The sequence below is a fragment of the Lontra canadensis genome, unplaced genomic scaffold (assembly GCF_010015895.1).
Source record: "Lontra canadensis isolate GAN:19392208 unplaced genomic scaffold, GSC_riverotter_1.0 scaffold40, whole genome shotgun sequence".
Taxonomy (NCBI): Eukaryota; Metazoa; Chordata; class Mammalia; order Carnivora; family Mustelidae; genus Lontra; species Lontra canadensis.
Window position 1 is genome coordinate 2,417,830 of NW_022631034.1, and position 23,375 is coordinate 2,441,204.

General features: G+C 40.2%; 1 protein-coding gene across 1 annotated transcript in view; it reads right to left on the reverse strand.

The window, feature by feature from the left end:
- WLS (Wnt ligand secretion mediator) overlaps nt 1-23,375 on the reverse strand; it is a 100,609-nt gene that overhangs the window by 44,471 nt on the left and 32,763 nt on the right. Inside the window, exon 2 of the mRNA XM_032870074.1 lies at nt 13,332-13,604. Within this exon, the coding sequence (XP_032725965.1) occupies nt 13,332-13,604 (273 nt within the window). The remainder of the gene's footprint in view (nt 1-13,331; nt 13,605-23,375) is intronic.

Sequence of the window (23,375 nt, forward strand, 5' to 3'; positions counted from 1 at the left end):
CTGAGCAGGAAGTCCAGGCAGCTGGGCCCTCAGACCCTGGCCTCCCCATCTCTCATCACATCACATACACTTATTTATGTTCCCATCACCTGGGAGGTAAGTGGAGTCTTCTGACTTGTCCCCTCACTACCCCGATCTCTAGGCTCTTTGCTAGAAGAACTGATTTGATGGTTACAAAAATCTGTGCTGAGGGGTGGCCCGTATTTCCTGTGGGTGGGCCCAATTTTCATTTTTCGTCCATTCTAGGCTGCTCCGAAGAGCCTGATTACCCCACCAAAATCAATCATGCTATCTTTTCTGAAATTGAAGAGATCATAGAAATGTCGAGTTTTCTTGTAAAGAAGGTACTGTGTTTTTAAAAGAAATAAAAGAATGATCTTTAAAAGCTCCTATTTGTGAGTGCCTACCTTTTCACATACATCTGTGCCAGCCTGACACGGATGATCGGCCTCAATCTCAACATGAGGAAACTGAGGCCCACGCTCGCCCACACTGCTAGTGCAGGAAAGAGGCAAAACAGGAACCCAGGGGTGCCTGACTCCGTAGCTCAAGCTGTTTGCCATTATGTCACACATTAGGTGGAGTTAGGAGACCAGTTTCTTGTTCTAGGTAAAGCCACTTATTAGCTGTACAATTTGAGTAAGTCATTTTATGTACCCTTTCATTAATTACTGAAGTTGGATCCACTAAAGTCCTTCTAGTTCTAACATTCCACGAATGCAGAAATCTTAACAAAGGACCAGCTGCTGAACTGCCTTCTGCACTTGAGGCATCGTGGCAAAAACAAAGAACAATAAAACAATCCCTGCCCTCAGGGCACTCGTCATGGCCTTAGTGACAAGGGATAAAATCTTGAATCTGACTAATACACTAGTTAAACCATAGCAAATACAAAAATACCAGAGTACTGGGCAGTACCTGAGAAAAACCCTGTCCTAACTGGAAAAAGACAATAGTACATTTCAACAATGGTGTTTCTCTCCCACCCCCCTTCACCCCCAAAAATATCTTTGTGCTGCCAGCAGGAAAAGCCAGCTACCAGAAGGGATTCCATCTCTTTCACGGGAAAGCTTTGTTTCTGACAAGTTTCGTAAAGGAAAAAGTAGGCTAGAACAAGCTTTTTATTTCCAACCCACCTTTTCTTCATTCCCATGAATGAGGAGGGGATACAAATGAAGGCAGGCAGCCAGGGAGAAAAATAATATGGCTGGTGGTTCCTGACCTCTTGGATTCCTGCCGTCAGAGAAGCCCGAGAGGCAACATTTAATTGTGGAAAAACCAGCCTTGCTCTTCTCTTATCTTTTTCCTCTGTGACTTAAACCCACAATTACTGGCAACCCCTAGATTCCGAGTCACTCAGCTGGTGGTGGCAGCGATGGCTGTGTCTGTAGCTGAAAAGCAAAAGGGGAGTCAGATTTTTACCTGCCTCCGAAGGCAGCCTTGCGCGAACAGCCCTAACCCAGCTTTACGACTTCTCCCATTAAAAAGTTCACAGATGCCCTCCTGTCGGGAATACCACCATGCGAGAAGTCCAAATGGGAAAAAAAGAAATGCAGTTTCCAGCTGCTGTTATAATACAAAGAACAAGCTATGAGTCTCGAATCCTCAATTCCACATTCTATTTCAGCACTAGAGATGTGATTTTCAATTTCTTTTCTTAAGGATCAAACTCCAAATTCCCTTGCCTGGCCATCACTGCAACTCAACAACTGCCCCTTTCGTCTTTCAGCTTCTCTTTTCTCTCCAATACAGAATCCTTCTGCAGTCTAACGAATGGCCTCACTGTCCTTCACACACCACACGTTCTTTCACAGCATTTCAAGGTGGGAGAGTAGGGATCTTAGTTCTGACTTTCTCACAGGCAAACCAGGTGACCCTGGAGAAGTCACTTCACCTCTGTAAATTTCAGTCTGCAGAGTTTGAAGAGGTTGTGTTCCAGATACAATAGATTCTTCTATTCTCATCTTAAATTATTACCCTATTCCAAAACATTTTAATTTACATGTCAACATGTTTATAGTCAAATGTCATTAAACCATGCCTTGTGGGTGTCATCTTAAATTATTACCCTATTCCAAAACATTTTAATTTACATGTCAACATGTTTATAGTCAAATGTCATTAAACCATGCCTTCTCCTCAGGATGTTGAAAATTTTCCATGTCTTCTATTTTAGGGTGTTCTCCAATTGCTTAAGTGCTGATCAGTATGTGACTTGAAGCTCACATGGGGTCTCCCTAGATCATGAAGCTGGAGGTCTTACCTTGAGACTCATAAACCTCTGAATCCCACAGATAACGTCGGGGATTCAGTTGAAGAAATACAAATAAAATATGTCTGAATGGGACCTATGCACATTTTTCTCCCAAGTTCAAGGTCCTCGATCCAAAGTTAAAAACTACTGTCCTTTAGTAATCAAAGGCCTATGGCCGGCAACCATGCAGATGCTTGATTTGCACACTCAGCCCTGCTGTCCTTCTTGCTGGTCTTCTATGTTCTCTCCAGAACACACACTCCTCTTCTCTGCTCAAGTCCAAGAATAACAATAACTCACCTTTACTGAGCATTTACCACATACCAAGCACTTAACTATGAAAAAGCCACGTACGTATTATTCTAGTTTCATCCTTAAAACAATCATATAAGGATGGCACTACAAATTACCTCTATTTTATACACGAAGAAAATGAAGTACAAGGAACTTCATTAACTTAACCAAAGGTGTCATGAAATTTTTAAGTGTCAGATCAAGAATTTAGCCCAAAACACTCTCGTTTCCTTGAACAAAATACAGCTACTCTTAGACGTTTCTTTGCCTCATATATCAGAAAGTCACAAATTCCAACGTCTCCTGGAAGATTCCACTCTTCAAGACTCAATTAAAAAATTACCTTTCAGTGAGTTAATCATTTCCCCTTCTTTGTTCATGGAATGCTCTGGGCACTTAACACTGAACACATTGGTGTAATTTTTTCTTTCTCTCTGAACACATTAGTGTAATTTTTTATTTATTTCTCTCTGGACTAGACTGTGTGCTCCTAATTATTATGAGTACACCTTGAGTATTTATACAGCCTGGGGCTATGTTAAGTATGGAGACAAAAAGATGAACAAGATACAGTCCCTGCTCTCAAAATGCAGTCTTGCAGGTTCGAGAGAAGTAAACAAAGAAGGGCCAAGGTTTTTTTGAAACTATAGTATAAAAGATAAGGACTTAAAGTACAAAAAATGCCAGCACATAGTAGAAGCCCAATAAATGACCACTGAATGAATAAAGGAAGTTGGGAAGAGAGCCTCAGAAGCTGGCCTGTTGAATTATAAGATCCACCTTCCCTTTATGAAAACTCTTTGAGGTTATTTATACACTGACTCACCTAAAAACTACTTCCTGTGTTGGTGTCTATGATACATTTTTTAATGTCAGACTAAAAATATACTTCCAGTACACCAACCCTGTCTGCCTACCCAAGGACTAGAAATGAACACAAGGTAAACACATAACAAAAGAAAATTACTAGAAAACTCACTCATGTCAACACTAAGTTCATCCACGCACAACGGGGCATCTTCTAAAATGGTTCACACTTGAGGGTCCGTGAAGTCACCTATTTACAAAGCTGAAGGGATGGATACTCATACGGTTTTTATAAAGCCAAAGAATCTGAAGTGAGTCATGGACTCTCAGCAAAAGAGTTAGAGAGACAAGACCTCAGGGATCATCTTGTCTAATTTCCTACTCACAAGATGGAGACGCTACATTGCAGGACAGATAGACTCAGGATGGGGTCAAGGTACAGGACTCCTGAGATCATTTTTGCTTATAACCCCTCTATTTCTCAACTGTGAGACTCTAGACAAGTTATTTAACCTCTCTGGTCTTCAATTTCCTCTCTCCACCAGGGAAACCTGGTAAGATGATCAGATGAAATAAAAGTAAAGTTGTCTTAATCGGAGACAATTTGAATCCTGATTTTGCACAAGAGAGAATCTGATCGCTTTCCTTGGGTGAAGGGCCCATCCTAATCCAATCAGCTGTGGCTGGGGTGCTGAGCTTGTGACCCGCACGGCCCACTCAGCAGGCATGGTGGAAGCCCACAGTCTGAAGGGGGGGGCACATAGTCCGGTTCTGTGAAAATATGGTATGGGCCAAAGCCAATGGCTGGCAACAAGAGTTCAGCACCTCTGGTACAAGAGTACTTTGTAAAGAAAAGGCCACCCAACATAAATTATCACCGAGGTCATCATGATGAACCTCTCCACCCCAATGAGCTTTTGTTTGGTAACTACCCGTGACAGGCTACTCCATGCTTAAAAAGACAACTCCGACTAAATGACAGGAACTTTTTTTTTTTTTTTTAAGAATCTGAATTTAAATACTTTCAATCTTCCCCCAAACCTCCCCTTCTTTAGAAGATACAATCTTGCTTCTTAGGTTAGGCCTGGGCTTTCCTTGTGGCCATGATATGAACAACAGGTAAGACAGGAAAAAGACATTCACTGGACAATTATTTTAGGAAATAACCTAGACCAGAAAAATTTAAAAGTCAGAACCTCCTCCTGCTTTAATACTACTACCTCTCCAACCAAATTAGCACTAATATACCAAAGCAAAAGAGGAACTGGAACCATTTTTAGCATCAGTGTGCATACAATAGGTAGACATTAAGGGAAAATCTTTTTTCGAATGTAGAGAGTCCCTGGCACTTTTGCAAATTGAATTCAGCTTTAACAGAGGGTTTTCCTTCACCCATCTAACTTATTTTTGCTTTGGAAAGCATAATCCAGAAAACGAATTTTTCTTCATATTTTCTTACGTTAACCAAAATAAAGATAGGATTCTCAGTAAAATAACTTCACATTAGCTATGTGATGACTGACTGGCATTTAAATACTGACAGGAATACCCCAAGTTAGAAGAGGAGGAGGTAAAAAAAACCAACCCTGAAACCACCTCATATATAGTGAGGGTGCCATCAAGGAATCTGCCGCTGCTAGCTGCTTAACTGTTCACACTCCTCATTGATGTCACCAGGATTTATTTTAGTAACCAGGATATACTTGTATGGATGCAAAGAGAATCTCCTCGTTTATATTCTAAACTCAGAGCAGGAAATCAGACACGTGGGTGATCTGCAGCTGTGGCACTATAAACAGATTCTAGACTGCACTACATTCCCTGAACTACAGTTTGGGAGATTCAAAAGAGAAAAATAGAAAATACACTATTTTAGAAAGACCACTGCCACTTCTGTCCAAGAAGGCTTGGGTGCTGCACGCAGGTAGCGTCCTTGTTGCCACGTACCACCCACCTACCTACACGGTTAATGTACAACGAGGAGATCCTGCTTTGTCTTCGGCCAGCTCTGCTACGGGGGGTCAGTATCTCAGGGTGTAAGGTTTCTCCATCCAGGAAATGAAAGGATTAGCTCCTTTAACATTTTGGGATCAAGTAGCCGATTTGAAAACTTGGCAAAAGCCACAAACCCTCTTACTCTAAAAAGACATATAATAAATAAGACTGAAATTTTATATAGAATCCCAGGGGGATTGCCTGGCCCTTGAAATCCACCCGTAAGCTTCCTGGTTGAAGATTACTAGACTAGCAGCACTCCAAACTTCCTTCTGAGCTCAAAGTCTGCAATCGCACAGGTGATGTTTAATAACAGCAACTGCAAATTATTCAAACCATAAGTGAGTGGTTTGTTATGACTAGAGACTGACCCAATACGATCTCCTTCCCAATGTTAAACCGACCTGAAAGCCAGTGGATGACTGGAAGGGAGGAGAAAGAACAGGATATACCAAACTATAAACATTTGTTTAAAAAATCATGGCAAGGTTTTAGAGGAGCCCAACTCTGTTCCTAGGCTGTATTTCTTCACTTGGATATACATAACGTATGACAAAATCTTTGAGCCAGATAATGGAGATCCAAAGAGTTTTATAGTGATGCTGTCAAAGTAATGAGTTTACCAATAATCACACCCAAATGAAACAAAGCCAAAGGTTGCCGTTTTCCTGCCAGTATAAACTTGCTCTTAATGGTTAATTCCAGGGTTGTGCCTAAAGAGTCCCTCGAAGGGAAAGGTAATCCATAAACAAAAGCAAACAAACATGGTGTCCCTAATCTCCACTATCCCGGTTAATCGACAAAATACAGTCTTTTCCTGTGATGTTTTTTTCTAACCCAGGTCAGTAGGTAAGACTGACTCATATTAGAAAATTCTAGGTTCTCAACTGGGATTGAAGGGGGCACATGACTCCATAAGAAGAAAGCAGATAGGCCATACAAGCCCATCTCAAATATTGACAACCTCCCTATCTTTTACCTACCTCTGCAAGCCCCACCACATTTAAATTTCCTGGATCTTTTTGGTGTATTTTGAGCTTTTTCAGTTTATCATTTTTGGGGAGGTGAGTGGAGAGGGCAGAGAGAAAATGAGAGGTCATTTCTGCTCATATTGACTCCAATTAAGGTAGATAAAGAAATTTAAAAGATAATTTCAAAAATATTGGTGACACCAGCTTGTAATTTAAACTGTCCAGGGTGCCTGGGGAGCTCAGTCATTAAGCTCCCTGCTGAGCAGGGAGCCTGCTTCTCCCTCTCCCACTCACCCTCCTTGTGTTCCTGTTTTCTCTGTGTCTCTCTCTGTCAAATAAATAAAATCTTTAAAAAACAAAACAAAACAAAAAAGCCTATCCCATCAGGGGCAGATAGTACAGTCGGTTAAGCCTCAGACTGAGGCTTGGGTGGTGATCTCAGGGTCTTGAGATCAAGACCAGCAACGAGCCCCATTTGGGAGGCTCCACATTGGGCATGGAGTCTACTTAGGACTCTGTCTGCTTCTCACTCTGCCTCTCCCTCAGCCCCACCCCTGGGGCTCTCTCTCTCTCTCAAATAAGTAAGTGAATCTTAAAGAAAAAAAAAAAAACAAAAACTATCCAATCAGAAATGTTTCCTATAAACAGGGACTGTAACATTTTCATGATTCAGAGAAGGTCTCTTTTTTGAAAGGAATGGGAGAGAAGAATTAGATTTCTTCTTAGTAGTTGCTACGACGTATTTTGTTAAAAGGACTATCTGATAAAGCATGAAAATCCAGCCACATGAGTACCATTTTACCAACAGCCTAGCTCCATCATTAGCCATCGGTAGTTTCATGGCATATGGAATCCTCTCCCGTATTAAGTTCTCTTTGTGGACTCTTCCCAAGAGGCATCTGAAAACATAGAATTAAGAACCAAGACTCCTGCTAATGGCCAAGAATACGTTCACAGACTTTCTTCCTTTGGTAAATTCACCCCTAACCATTTTAGATAACATGACTGTTTTTGTTTTTACAATTAACAGACTGTTCTTTTATTCTAATTGTCTTCATGTGATATAAAAATGGAAGAGCACAATCACTTGGTAAAAAGTTAGGCAGGACGCTCAGCTATGGAACTTGAAAACAGGGAAATATTCTAATTTTTTTTTTTTTACTAGAAATACGTTTTACAGAAATGTTTTCAGTTTGAGAGAAGAAAAATCAGTTGTCAGTTACAGAAATAATTCCATCATTTCATGTAGTCATTTGTAGTAATGAAACAAGCAAGTATGACTTAACACTCGATCCTAGCATACATACAGCACAGGGCTCAAGGCAAAACATAATGACTTCATTACCTAAGAACTGAATAGATGGGCCGGCTTTTCCTACCCCATAGCATTTTCCAGTATTTTTTCAGCCTAAGGAATTTTTAAGCCCCTTAAAATTCTAGATTTACTACTCAACACAGATCAATCCATCTTGAGGCTTTCTGCCAATGAATCCCAGTGCTTCTGTTTCAACAGCCTGTAGATTTGAAAGCTGGGTAGAGACATGTCAAAAAAAAAAAAAAAACTTTCTTTGATCTCTGCACCCAGGTTCCTCAAAAGAAGCCCCATGGAGAGTCTGAGGGTATGCTAAGTATGTGACTTGCAGTTGTAATCAGTAGAGTAACATTCCTTTTCATAAGAAGGCACTGTCTTAGCCAATCCAGGCCTGTCTTTCACAGATACATACATAAATTGAGTGACCGATAATACAATTTAAAAAGAATGAGGTACACTCACTTTACAGGGTATTTTCAAATAACAGAATTTGGTGTCACAGAAAAATCGAGGTCCAACACATAGAGAAGCATTCGTTTTTCCCAGTGATTAACCCTATATCCAGATGCCAGATGTCTTGGGTGAGTTTTTCTCTGACACCCCTTTTCAGGGTACTCATGCTCCCCTCCATTTCCCTTTTGTAGTAAAAACTGAAGTCCCATGTCCCTTACAACTCTACAGAAGCACCGTGTTTGTGCCCTGACAAATAGTTTAATTCCAAGCCTCTGAAATATTTAGGAAAAGTTAGTGTTGACCCAATCACAGATTTTGACAGGCTGGTCTGCTAGGAATTTGTCATTGCTATTCACCAAAAGGTCAATTACTTCTGCTTCCAAGCATCTATAAGTCTAGATTCCCTTCAGTGGGCTTCCCTCCCCAGCTCCTGCAGGCTATCGTTTTAAAACTGTCACCACTTCAAAGTTCAACTGGCTACTTTCTATACTTATCAGTGAAAGACAATTGTAGGTTTTTAAATGTTTAAGTTTAGAAGGTGAAAAGTAGAGGTCCTATTTAAAATTGCTTTTTCAAATGAGGACTATGTTTTTTTGTGTTTTGTTTTTTTTTACATAACTCACATGGGATATCTTGTCAATAATTATATACACTCTCTAATCAGTTTTATAAATTTCCCTCTAATTTATAAATTTCCCTCTAATTTCACCATTTCCCCCCCTAAAACTATCAATCTGATGAAATCTTGGAACCGATTAAGTAATGATAAGCTTTTAAAGAGTCAATGATTTCTACTTTCTGAGGGTTTGTCAAGATCTAAAATTCTAGCTAAAACCTGTATCACCTTACATGGAAAAGTTTAAAAAGAATATATACATTTAACACCAAATGACTGAAAGTCACTTAAAATATATAGTTCTTAGGTACCTTATCTGCTCGAAGACCCTTCAAAGGTAGGTGAAAACTCTGGCCGTATTTATATTTGTCTTGGAAATCCCAATATTAATTTCATAATCCAAATTGTAAAATCCCTTCTCATTATTTGAAATCTGGAACTCATTTCATAGACTGCCTGAGAAAGTTTAAAGAAAAAATAGAATTGGTCCTGACTTTTCCTTACAATTAAGGTAACACTATTACATCCGAATCATCCACATATAATAGGATCTTGTTCACTACATCCCTGATCCCTTTTCTCCTGTCCTACTTATTGCTGCCAGAAAAGCATCCAAACTAACAGTAAAATATAAGAAGTAGACAGAAGTCTCACACGTTCTTAACATAAGGATCAGAGGAAAACAGATCTATAGTGTCTTATAAATATTATAATATTAAAAATCTCTCTCTCTTTGAGCAAAGACATACCATCACTAGTTTTTTTTTTTTTTTTTTTTTTTTTTTTTTTTTAATATTTTATTTATTGATTTGACAGAGAGAGATCACAGGTAGACAGAGAGGCAGGCAGAGAGAGAGAGAGAGAGGGAAGCAGGCTCCCCGCTGAGCAGAGAGCCTGATGCGGGACTCGATCCCAGGACCTTGAGATCATGACCTGAGCCGAAGGCAGTGGCTTAACCCACTGAGCCACCCAGGCGCCCCTACCATCACTAGTTTAATGGATGCCTTCCTCAGTGTCCTTTAGCAAAGGTATAAAGAACAAATTTAAGAAAAAAAAATATTCCCACAAACCTAACACATAACCTTCTCATATTAAAGTTGACAGCTCCCACCCATGGCTACTGCCCCTAAACAGTATTTTATGACTTGGTTTTCTTAGAGATGCCTCTATGATATCAGTTATTTTAGACATTCATTGAAGGAACTGTTAGTTGTCTATCTTAATTTTTCAGTGTGCCCCTATTAGGTATGGGCTTTCACATGGTAAGAAATTTAACAATTTGGGTGCCTGGGTGGCTCAGTGGGTTAAGCCTCTGCCTTCAGCTCAGGTCATGATCTCAGGGTCCTGGGATGGAGTCTCACATCGGGCTCTCTGCTCAGTGAAGAGCCTGCTTCCCCCTCTCTCTCTGCCTGCCTTTCTGCCTATTTGTGATTTCTCTCTCTGTGTGTCAAATAAATAAAATCTTAAAAAAAAAAAAAAGAAATTTAACAATTTTCTAAGATAGGAATCTTTAGTACAATCTTTTCTAGATGAAGATAAAATATATTTTGGAGGCAGAATACATATTTGAGAGAGAAAAAAAAACAAGACACATTCAAATTCATTTACATATAGAAATGTTTTAGTTAAAGTCTCACCAAAGGCGGCATTTTTCACGTTTAGGATTAATATTTGCTGGGAGGGGGTGCCGGGGTGGCTCAGTGGGTTAAGCCTCCGCCTTCAGCTCAAGTCATGATCTCAGGGTCCTGGGATCGAGTCCAGCATTGGGCTCTCTACTCAGCAGGGGGCCTGCTCCTCCCTCATCTCTCTCTGCCTGACTCTCTGCCTACTTGTGATCTCTGTCTGTCAAACAAATAAAATTTTAAAAAATATATATATATTTGCTGGGAGGTAGAGGCAAATGAGTGGCTCAGTCGGTTGGGCATCTGCCTTCGGCTCAGGTCATGATCCTCGGGTCCTGGGACTGCGCCCCACATTGGGCTCCCTGCTCAATGGGGAGCCAGCTTCTCCTTCTCCCTCTGCCCCTCTCCGCCTTCATGTGTACACAGGTGTGCTCTCTCTCAAATAAATAAATAAAATCTTTAAGAAATATATTTGCTGCAAAGTAATTTATTTGTTAAAATATGTAATAGGTTCTAACCACCAAATAAGATGTGTCATGTGTGTGTTGGAGGTGGGAGTCCCCCCATATCCAACAATTCTCAGACACCAGCAGAGTGTCCTATAATACAACTCAATTCTGACACTATCTACCTGGAGATGGATCTAATCCCCCAGGTTAAGGGCTGTCCCACAGAGCATCCTCCACATCAGATGCCAAAAAGCCCAGAGTGTTACCTGTATTTCTGACCAACTGGCTATAAACTGAGAGGTTTCTACAAGCCCCCATTTGGGTTTAAACTGCTAGAGCAGTTCAAAGAATTACCGGTTGATGACAAAGGATATGAACCAACAGCCAGGTAAGAAATACACGGGACAAGGTCCCTAATGAAATTTTCCCTTCCTCAGAGTTTGGGGCCCGGCAGGGCAGCACGAGGAAGCATTCTGGTTTGCCAGCCCGGTAGCTCTCTGAACTCCATTCCTTTGGGTTTTTATGGAGGTTTCATTACATACACACAACCGATTAAATCACTGGCTACTGGTGACTGAATTGACCTCCAGCCCCTCTCCCCTCCCTGACAATCAGGAGTGGAACTGAAAGTGCCACCCCTCTATTCGTGGTTGGCTCCCCTGGCGACCAGCTCCCACACCCTTAGGTGCTTTCCAAAAGTTACCTCATTAACATAAGCCCAGTGGTGGTAGAAAGGGGCTTATGAACAAGGCACCCATTTCACCTTTATGGCTTCCAATGCTTTTTCAGGGACTGAGGACGAGACCAAATATTATAAACAAAAGATGCTCCCATTGTTCTTATCACTCAGGAAATTCCAAGGGTTTTGGAAACCAAGAGCCAGGACCAAATATAATATGAGAAGTATATTCTGGTGATCTGGATGACCAAATATATATTTCTTATAAATCACAGTATCAAAACATTGCCTATTCCCCTCATCATAGCACATACCTTTCTTTCTTTTCTGTTTCCCAACCACTGTCTTTCCCAACTCCTTAAAAGGACATGTTTTGTTCAGTCTTGTATCCCCAGTATTTAGCATTTAACGTAGGGTTGGGACATAATAAAGTTTGAATTAGTGAATGAATAAATGTGTTACACAACCAACAGAGACGACAACGGGCAAGAAAATGTGGACATGTGAAATACCACTGAACGCTTCGGGTTGTTGTGCAAATCTGGACCTTCCTCTCAGCCATTCCTTCTGTCTAGAATGCTCTTCTATTTGTCCCCGCCCTCACCCCCAACTTCTCGTCAGGTTTTCACTCTTTAACATTCACTTTGAATATTTACTTGCTCAGCTCTATACACGCACACACACACACACACACAGACTCATAAATTCACGCACACACCAAGGCGGTCTTCCCTTGGTGTGTTCTAAAGTTCTAAAGTTTAAAGCTTTTTCTTTGTATTTCCACAGCCCCCTACACAAACTTTGATTGCAACCCCTAGCCCATCATACTGGCATATCATTTATTTGCCCATCATTGCACTTGATGATAAGCCCCTTAAAGGACACGGTCTTCACCTGTATCCACATGTCTAGCCAATAGCACAGTGCCAGGCAGTAGTAGACATGACGAAAACAGTTTAAAATAATGCGTAAGAGATTAAATGAATGGAGGGAGTTCTCCATTCTGGAAATTATCTCAGATTATCTGTTTGTTCCCGATAAGATGTCTATCAAGCACATATACTGGCAACTCCTACACAAAATAATTTTAACGATTATATATGGAGATTATTGCTCATACAGGAAAATCAGAGTTAGAAAAAGTGCTTTAATCCAAGGACAAGCCCCAGGCAGAGGTCTCCAGCATACTTTTTTCTCTTTCCATCTCACCCCTGATCCTGTGTCAGTAAAGAATGTTTTTCTTCTCAACCTAAGGTTCTCTATACTGTTCTCAGATGCCATATATAATCACCTCCCCATGAAATGTTTCTATGTCCCATACCCTCAGAATCTTGAACCGCAAGCGAGTAAGCTACAAAAAACAAAAACAAAACAAAACAACCCTGGTTTTATGCAAAAATGAGTGCTCATGGGCTGGCATTCCCATTTTGATAGAGATCTTTACTAAGACGATGGCTATTCTCAAAGCCTAGAGGGAAGAGACATTTTGAAGCACGGGACCTTTCAGAAATCCTCAAATCACTCCACTGGGGTGAGCTCCGTCCTAACACTACAAAGGTGATGAAGCTTGGTGGTTAGGGCAAGGCTCTCAAGCCAGGCTGCCTGGGTTTGAATCCCAGCCCTTCCGCTCTCTCACCTCTGACCTTGAACAACCTCTCGGAGGCCCAGGGTTTCTATCCCTAGGATGAGGTAGTAAGACTCACCTCACTAAATTGCTAGGAATAGGAAATGGGTTAGTTTAAGTAGGATATTCAGAGAAGGGCCTAGCGAGTAGTAAGTAGTCAGTAATTTTCTGTACTGTTACTGGAACTGGCTCTCAAAGAACCAGAAGAGAGAAAGTATCCAAGGGAGGAAAGGAATGAGAAGAGAGAACACTTACTGATTTGATTGTTCAGCTTGAAAGCGATGTCCAGCTGCAGGATAAACAGCATGAATTGGAACCAAGGACTCATCTCCATGGAGGGAAGGGGGATGTGGACAGAAAACACAATGTCATTGGCTTCAATTTCCCTCGGGATTGCTTCCTCGATGTCTCGGATCTTGTCACATTGGTTGGGTCCCCAGGGCATTAGCCATTTTGTCTTGTGATGGTTTTTACGGACATCCACACACTTCACCGACATGTAGGACACTGCCGTCGTGGGGCCGGGGGCTGAAAAGAAAAGGATTTTCTGTTTTAGAAAAATCATCCACCGAAGTGCTCATTTTGGGGCTAACATTTGCCTCCAGTGTTCATACTGCCTTCTCTAATCGGGATCAGTAATAGCTGGGGATCCCCCAAATCCAGGTGAGGACCCTTCAGTGACCTCCACAGGCATCATAAAGTATCTCCAAGAGTTTCCCCATTAGGTTTTCAATCACTGTCATTTTCATTGAAAGAATACCTTTGTAACCACTTTGGTTCAGTTACTTCCTTACTCCAAACAAATGTCACAAAAATCAACTGTGCTTCCGTTCCCACCTGCCTGAGGGCGTGGAGGGCTCTGGGACTTCACAGAGCATAGTGTCTGAAGTCAGAAGACCTGTGCCTGAAGCCTGGTCGAACAACAGACTGTCAGTTCATCTTGGGTAAATTGGTGAGATCTCATCTTTTCAGGACCCTCATCTGAGAAACAAGATGGTTAGTCTCTAAGACTGCCCAAGACAGTTGGTTTCTAAGATTCTTCTTAGATCTAACACAGCATTTGATGGAGAGAAAGAACTACATTGACCTCGGGCCCTCACTTAGTGTGGTCACTGTCAGAGGTGGGAACAGAAGCTGCTACACTGCAGAGGAATCCAATCCATGCATTTGATCTGTGCATTTCAAAAGCGATCATCACATTTGAACTATACAACATTAAAAAAAAACACACACTTTTGTGATTATAAAACGGTTATAGGACTATAAAAGAAAATCTGCAAAATACATAAATTTTCAAGTTCAAAACAACATTTACCCAAAATCCCACTAGAGGGAAGTAACCACTGTTGGAAAAATATCAAAATACTATCTTTTCTAGGAGCATGTAATTAGATAAAAATTTACAAATGAATTACATTATTGAACTTTAAAATACATACTAATATTAATATATATTTCTGTAAGATAGGATCACACAATACGTAGTTTTAGAGCTTTTTCTTTTTATTCACGTAAAGAAGCAGAGTAGTACAGTGGTGAGTCCCCCCAGCTCTGGAGCCCACCTGCCTGGTATCACATCCTGGCTCCCTCATTCCTACTTCTGTCACCACTAACCCACACTAAGAAGGATTTGCGTGAATTATTAAACCTATCTGTGTATTAATTTTATCATTTCTTAAATGGCAATAATAACATTATGTACCCTTGTGAGTCACTGTATACATTTAACAAGTGAACATGGAAAGTACAGAACAGGGGCACCTGGGTGGCTCTGTAGGTTAAGCATCTGACCCTTGATTGCAGCTCAGGTTATGACTTCAGGGTCATGAAATCGAGCTCAGGGTGGGGTTCTGCATTAGGCGTGGAGCCTGCTTAAAATTCCCTCTCCCTCCTCCCCTGCACCCCCCCACCCCGTGTTCTCTCTAAAAAAAGTGCAAAATATTAGCTATTATATTTTCTATATAATTAAAAATTTAACTAATGTTTGCAAAATAACCAGTCAACATAATATATCAAATTTAATCTACCTAATCTCCCCCTCAGCTTGTAAAGTTTGTCTATAAATAAAAATAATTCTTTCCCTAATATTTTTTGCTAGTAATTTATCTTAACTTTTCCATCTATTGTCTAAATTTATTTATAGCATATATAAGTGTAGAGAAGTTTCAGATTTCATAGAATATCTCTTTACCTGGGGTGCCTGGGTGGCTCAGTCAGTTAAGTGTCTGACTTTGGTTCAGGTCATGATCTCAGGGTCCTGGGATCAGCCCTGGATCTGGCTCCATGTTCAGCAGGGAGTCCGTTTCTCCCTTTGCTCCTCCTGACTCATGCCAGCCTGTGTGTGTGCTCCTGGTCTCTCTCTCAAATAAATAAATAAAATCTCCGGGGTGCCTAGGTGGCTCAGATGGTTAAGCAGCTGCCTTCAGCTCAGATCATGATCTCAGGGTCCTGGGATGGAACCCTACATCAGGCTCTCTGCTGAGGGGGGGTCTGCTTCTCCTTTTGCGCACCCCCCCAACTTGTGTGCGCGCACTCTCTCAAATAAATAAAAATAAAATCTTTAAAAAAAATAAATAACATGGGTGGGTGGCTTAGATGGTTAAGCCTCTGCCTTTAGCTCAGTCATGATCCCAGGGTCCTGGAATTGAGCCCCATGTCAGGCTCCTGGCTCAGCAGGGAGTCTGCTTCTCCTTCTCCCCCTGCTCATCTCTATTGCTGTCTCAAATGAATAAATAAAATCTTAAAAAAATAATTAAATAAAAAAATAATTAACATCTTTTAAAAAAAGAATATCTCTTTAGCTTTATGTTTTCCCCATGCTTCTGTGCTTAGACCTTCTTTATCTCCAAATTCAATAAACAGCCACTTCATTAATTTCAAGTAGTTTTTGTACAATTACATGTTTTAAAATATTTAAATATTTGATACATCTGAAATTTGTTATGAGGTAAAAGATGAACTAAGGTCCCAAGTTTTATTTTTTCTAACTATTTAAATTATTATTTACTGAACAGACTCTCCTTTCTTGTTGACTTACGACATCACCTTTATCTTGTGTATACCTACAGATGGCTTTGGACAATCTGCTCTATTTCATGTATTGGACTGTCATTTCATGGCTTGATACAACATGGTTTTGAATCCTATAAGGTGATGGTTTGTATCAATATCTGACAGTAAATCCCCTCCCCCAATCCATTTCAAATTTATCCTTTTTATCCTTTTGCTGGGATTTGATTGAAATTACATTAAATCTACAAACGAATGCGGACAGAATTGGCATCCTTTTCCAATAATTTAGTTTTCCTATCCAAGAACAGTGATTGCTTCTCCATTAACTGGAGCCCATTTTTATATCTCTTTGAAAATTTCTGCAGCTTTCTTCATCTGGGTCCTGCTAGTACAATATGCTTTTAAAACTATTCTTTTATTTATATGTTTATAAGATGTATCTCTGAAAATGATCAGAGAAAGGAAAACATTTATAGATTATGGTGGTTTAAATTTGTTTAATTCTGAGCATATGTTAACTGGCATACTGTGCTTTCCCACCTTTTAAGAGCAGAAATTATTTCTGCTTCTGTGCTTAGACCTTCTTTATCTCCAATAGAGATCAGATAACAACTAGAAAAATACACAAAGCAAGAGAAAAATCACTTAGGAGGCAAGAGTATGGGGTACCAGGGTGGCTCAGTCAGTAGAGTGAGGGTCAACTCTTGATCTCAAGGTTGTGAGTTCAAGCCCCATGGCAGGTACAGCATTTTCTTAAAAAAAAAAAAAAAATCTTGGGGTGCCTGGGTGGCTCAGTGGGTTAGGCTCTGCCTTCAGCTCGGGTCATGGTCTCAGGGTCTTGGGATCGAGCCCGCGTCGGGCTCTCTGCTCAGCAGGGAGCCTGCTTGCCCTCTCTCTCTCTCTCTCTGCCTGCTTCTCTGCCTATTATGTGATCTCTGTCTGTCACATAAATAAATAAATAAAATCTTTAAATAAAATAAAATAAAATAAAATCTTAAAAAAAAAAAAGAAGGAAGGCAAAAGTTTTTTGCCCTGCTTCTAATGCTCAAATACATGTTTTTTCTATCCCTTAATATCTGTCCTAATGGTAAATTTTTAGTAAAATGTTATGTTTGCAGTAAGTTGTTGCAATGTTGACTCAAATGTACCAGAAAACACAGCACGACTAAACTTTAGCAGGAAGTCCTTCAGTGCACCACAGAATCACCACTAATCCATGCAAGGGAAGTTTTTCTTTAAAACTCAAAACTGTATCACAAAGACATTTTACACCTAATCCACCTAAAATCAGACATCTGGATTAGAAATATGAATCAATTAAACTTTGGTTATCCTGACTTGGCCAAATAATGCCCTCCCAACATTAGAAAAACCAAATGGTACATTTAACTGAACCCTTTTTAATGCGGCTGAAGAAATAAACAGGGAGACAAAACTCATGAATTCTATTTTTGGCTATACTCAAACTGACTATTTGCTGCAGAAAATAGTTACACATTTTAAAACTTCGATTCTTCTAAAATGAACCTAACCTTTTTTCATGTCTTTTCTTCCCTTCCCCACTTTTGAAAAACAAGTCTCTCCCTCCTTAGACCAAAATGAAAAATAACTAGCTGAGTTCCTCAGCTAAGCTCCAAAACCACATTCCAAACTTAATAACAGAGAAGCTGAACACTTTACGGGCACAAAGGCTGCATTTTTAATGGACACAGTGAACGCCTGCCTTTGTAGCAGCCTGAATTATTTTCATTCTTTCATTAGCTTAGTGTATCTTGCATAAAGAAAAAAAATCCCAGGAATACTAATATTTTCATAAATCTCATGGCATGAACTATGAGAAGCCTCAAGTGCATCTCAAACTGTATTATGGGAATCACAAATATTTTTCCTCACTTGAATAAATTAGTCCTCTAGTCTCTAGTCTCAAAAACCTTTTGCATAACTTAAAAACCTGAAGACGATTCAACATTTCCAATTTTTCCAGTAGTACTCAAAAGGCAAATCACTTGTATTTTTTGAGAAAGTAAATCAACATTCTGATATTCAAACATGGACAGTTAATGTTCTCCAAATAATATATTTACAACTAAAGACAACTTCCTACACCAGCTAAAAGTGAACTTCCAGATGTTTTGTTAAGTAGAAAACCTATCAAAGTAAACTAAAAACAAAGCTTATAGCTAGTAGAAAGTATTTTCACTAGCTATAGCCAAAATTTTAAGTACATGGATCACAAAACAGTCTAAAATTAAAAAAAAAAAATTTGATTTCTAACTTTAAAAAAATAAGAAGTGTAAAGGATTTTACTCTAAGAGGGAAGAATAAAATGGAAAATGTCGAAATTACCTGCAACCTTTGAAGGCACCACAATCAACTAACTAACAGCTATATGTGCCAAAGGCCCTACTTGGTCACTAGCATGGTTCTAGGGATTAATAGAGTTTGTATATTGAAGAAGGGATTGGATGGATTCAGGTCAACAAACTGAGTCATGTTTGCTCAGGTGAAAGCTAAAAATAATCACTCCTCAGTATTCCTAGGATAGTAATGCAATATCACCCAGCTGTCTCGGCACACATTTTAAGTGTCCCCTCTACCCATCCACAGCATTTAACTGGGGGGGGCGGGGAGCAAAAGCAACTCAACATCAGTACAATTTAGTAGCCAAGCAATCTGGCCAAAAATGAATTCGCCCAGGCACTGCGGATTGGTTAACTTATGGTAGGTTAAGAGAGCACAAAGACTATGCACAGAAGACACAAAACCATGAGCTATTCATTAAAAGCTCAGACCTGTTTTGAGTTCAGTTCTCTTCACTATGTCAAACACAGGCCATTTTCCCCCTTCCTTATCTGTACTTCAACTGCCAGTATTTTTGGCCTCTGCCTCTCCCACTATAGTACAGGAATTATGAAATGTGATACTATAGAACATTTAATTTTAAAGGGATAAGAAATCAATAAGACTTCTAATTCAAGGTTGTGGAAAAACTGCCCAAACACATCTCGATGCTTCGTTGAAAATTCAGTGGCTCCTCAATGACATACATTACAGAGGTTCATAACCTCATTCACCAAATAGGTCTTGAGTACCCACTATGTGCTAGGCACTGTTAGGTGCTATGGTGAATCCAATAGACATCAGCCATCCAGCCAGGTGGAATGTACAAATAATGGGGGACACAGGCAATAATTCATAATTACAGTAAAAGGTCATTATAATTATGGATGCTACATTTATCCTGGCATTACCTGAGAAAGAGCAACAGAAAGATATTTGGGAGGTAAGAGACATGAATTCACTAGAATGAGGTAAAAATTCCAGTCATCATTACAACATAACCTTGAGTAAAAATGTAAGTGAACAATGACTAAACCGGCACTCCTTTTGGAACAATATTGACTCCAGTCAGCTTCCTGTTATAGCATCACAAATGGCTCTCCAGTTTACAAATTACCAGCTAGCCAACCACTACCGCTATCATGCTCAAAGTTGAGTCAACATCAAATCATTAGCCCCTACTCCCTCCAGAACCTGTAATTAAAGACTTGGACAGAGATACAAGACTTAGTTGCCTCCTAGAAAAGTTAAAATAAAATTAAAACAACATGCTGACATGACACACGGTCTCCATTTAAGCCAACGCAGACTATTTCTTTCTTTGCTTTATTACAAGTAAAGAAGCTTCCTTTGGCAATTACCTAGGAGTATCACTATTATGCGGGCATTGTGCTAACTAAAGATAGAGACAAATGCCAGTCCCAGACCCCAAGCTGCTCACGGTCCAGTGTGGGAGGCGGAGAAGTTGGCAGAGAAGTACCTCAGGTTTGTGTGGGACCCACGGGCTGTAACAGAGGGCCGGGGTGGGGATGGGGATGGTTACTGCTCAGCAGGTACAGGCTTAGCCTCCAAAGAGAGCAAGTGCTGGTTAGCCCAGGGGGGAAAAGGGGGACACTGAGTGGGGACGACACCAAAGAAGAGCAGGGGCCAGACCGCAGGCTATCTAGAACATCACCGTGAATTCTGCAGATGTCCGAATTTGAGTATTAAAATTTATAAAGAGATCATTTGAGAGTTGAAAGTGCAGCACCACGCTAACCTTGTTTGCTCGCTCTAATCAGTGGCATTGCTCTACTCGGTGCCTTGGCTTCTGCTCCCCATGGCCTCGGCTCAATTCTGCAAAGCAGTGGAAGGAAGAATAATAAAGAGATCCACCAGTAACAAAGAAATTGTATTTAGGGAGAATCTTTCCTTCCAAGATGCCTGTCTCTGTCCTGGAGGCAGCCATAAGGCCAAACCTGAACTCTCCGGGAAGAAGGAGCCAGAGGCTGGTGGGGAGGGAATGGTGAGGCTCTGCCTCCTGTTGTGGCAACCGGGCCTCCCAGGAGCCTTTGCAGTCTTGATCACCAACACTAGAGCAGGAATGTCTTCCTGAAACAAGGATGATAATTTTTGTTAAAGATTTTATTTATTTATTTATTTGACAGAGAGAGACCACAAGCAGGGGGAGCGGCAGGCAGAGGGAGAGGGAGAAGCAGACTCCCCACTGAGTCCATGTCCATGTGTCTATGTCCACATGGCGGGCTCCATCCAAAGGACCCTGGGATCATGCCCTGAGCCGAAGGCAGACGCTTAACCAACTGAGCCACCTAGAGCCCCAACAAAGATGATATTTAAAGATTAATCTGGTTTGGGCTACAAGGGGAAGGAATACGCAGCACAGAGTGGTTAAAATGGTAAGTCATGTTTAAAACACTAACAATCAGAAACCCTCAATTTGAAAAAATCATGATTTTAAGTAAAAATAGTCAAATATTTTAGAAATATTTTAGAGAATTTTACTTCCACCATAGCAATTAGCTAACAGATATGAAAACAAAACTAAACACCCTGACCCAACAACATCAGACGATCACTAACAGAAGTCCTTCCTCTAGTGACTCAAGAAGGAGGTTGCTCTAACTCCTGAAATTTAGCATCTTAAAAATCACCTGTCTTGATTTCTATACCTGTAAAAATATCAATGCTTGATTTATCTGTTTTTTTTTTTTCATAATGTTACTCCTTTTCTACCTCATTCCTAAAAGATTCTGAATTACTAAAAAGTACATCTTGGATTTAAAAAAAAAAGATTTGAGCTGATTTAAAAGGACAGGATTACTGTTGGGGTGGGGGTGGCAGGCAGGTGCTAAGAATGACTTGGCTGAGGCCCACATCTTCAAAAGGAGAGAACAAAGCACTAGCTGGACAGTGTGAGCCCCCACAACATTCACATGAGCTACAAAGCGAAAGGTAACTGAAAGCTACTTCTCATTTTGGGACATAGACAAAACTTCCACTGCCTCACAATGAGGGGGATTTCTAATTCATTAAAGATTATATACTCAAATCAGTTCTAAGCTTTTCCTTCTGAACATCTATGTTTGTCTTAATGAGAACTTATAGGAAAGGTATTAGGCATTCAGGCCCTTGCATAACTCCAGGGTTTTGCTCAGGATTTTTTGATGTGCCTCAGAGAGGGGAGGAGCCAAAGGGAAAAGGAACACAGGTGGCAGAAACCTAGGAGACCAGATAAATTTCTGATATTTATACAATTACAGTTTTCATTCAAAGCCCCTCCCCGCCCTAGCCCGGAGAGCACTTAACATAAAAGAAACTTCACCTATATTTAGAAATTAGCTTTTAAATGTGTTTAATTGAGTTCCCTCAAAGATTCTGCCTCCCTTTCTCAAGCTTGAAGACCTCCTCCTTTATTTCACATTAAAAGGAAACGTGTGGGATACACTGTACAAATGAAGTAGCCAGATCGTTATCTGACAGAGTTGTGAGGGGTCAGACCACTAGCCAATTCCTTGAGCCAATTCTGCTTACAGTTCCCTCCCAGTCAGTTCCTAGAAAGATTTTCTTCAAGTCTGCTATCGTAGGTATCCAAGTTGTAGAATGTCCCAGTATGATGACTGCTTCAAAATTTTCAGCTAAAGAAAGTGTAAATACTTCTGTGAAACTGACTTGGTGCTTTGGAATTAACTGACTCAGTCTGTTAATTCCTTTACTGAAATTGCTCCGAAGTTATAATGGTCAGACATTCACTCCACTTCTGCCACTGACTTTGAAGATGAAATTCCCCTATATTTCAACCATACCAATTAAATCTCACTAGATAACTAAGCAAAATATTATTTCACAATTCAATCTCAATTACTGGGGGGCTGAAAGTGGGTCTGCAGGGCCAAGACTGGAGAAATGATTTTCTGAATTATCCTAGCTATGCCCTGGCGCTTGTAATGGGGTATGCTGAGTGAAATGTAATTCATTCTTGCCAGCAATTTTCAGTAAGTAGTTAATTATGCTAACATCTGTTCTAGGAAAGCTAAATTTTTAAACACAGCAGAACATTCCTCTGCACTAAACTACTACCACCAAAACACATACACACACACACACACACACACACACACCACATAGCAGCATTGAATGCAAAGTACTTTGTACTATACACACAAAAGTCAAGCCCTTAAAAAGTCAAGCCCTTATTTAAAAATAATTCCCTACAACACAAAATCATGGATAAATGACACAGACATTTTGATGGCGAAGTTTCAGAAATCATAGCGAACACTTGTGTAATTCGTTCTGATAAAAAATATTGAAAAATAGTATATGTCTACATCTTAGGCTGATGAGAATTTTAAGTGCTTGGCCTGCAACCTCAATTGTTCTGGAGCCAAAGATGTAACAGCTTTGAAGAATAGAAGAATTACTCTATATTTGTCAGAATCTACGCGGCAAGAAAGCAGCACAACTTGGCTTCCATTACTTGCCTGGCTTGGATCCCGTGGAAATGAGGAGCGTTGGAATCAAGAGGAAAAAAATTAGAGTGCTTTGGGACAAAAAGCCAAACTCTTACATAGTATTCTGAAATGCTGTGGTAAACATTAAATTACTTTAGGCTCAAGATCAGTGCTAGTTTTGGGGTTTTTTTTTAAATCTTTTTGAAAAAACAATAAAATGCAGAAAAAGGGCCCTGTACAAAAGGGCACATAAAATCTACCGACCATGAGACGGTCTATTTGGGGGAAAAATCCCAAATCCTGAATTCAGATTTAAAAACTGACCCTCTATTATGCTTAGTGAAATAAGTCAATCGGAGATCATATGATCTCCCTGATATGAGGAAGTGGAAATGCTACGTGGGGGGTTTGGGGGGCAGGAAAAAAATAAATGAAACAAGATGGGATCAGGAGGGAGACAAACCATAAGAGACTCTTAATCTCACAAAACAAACTG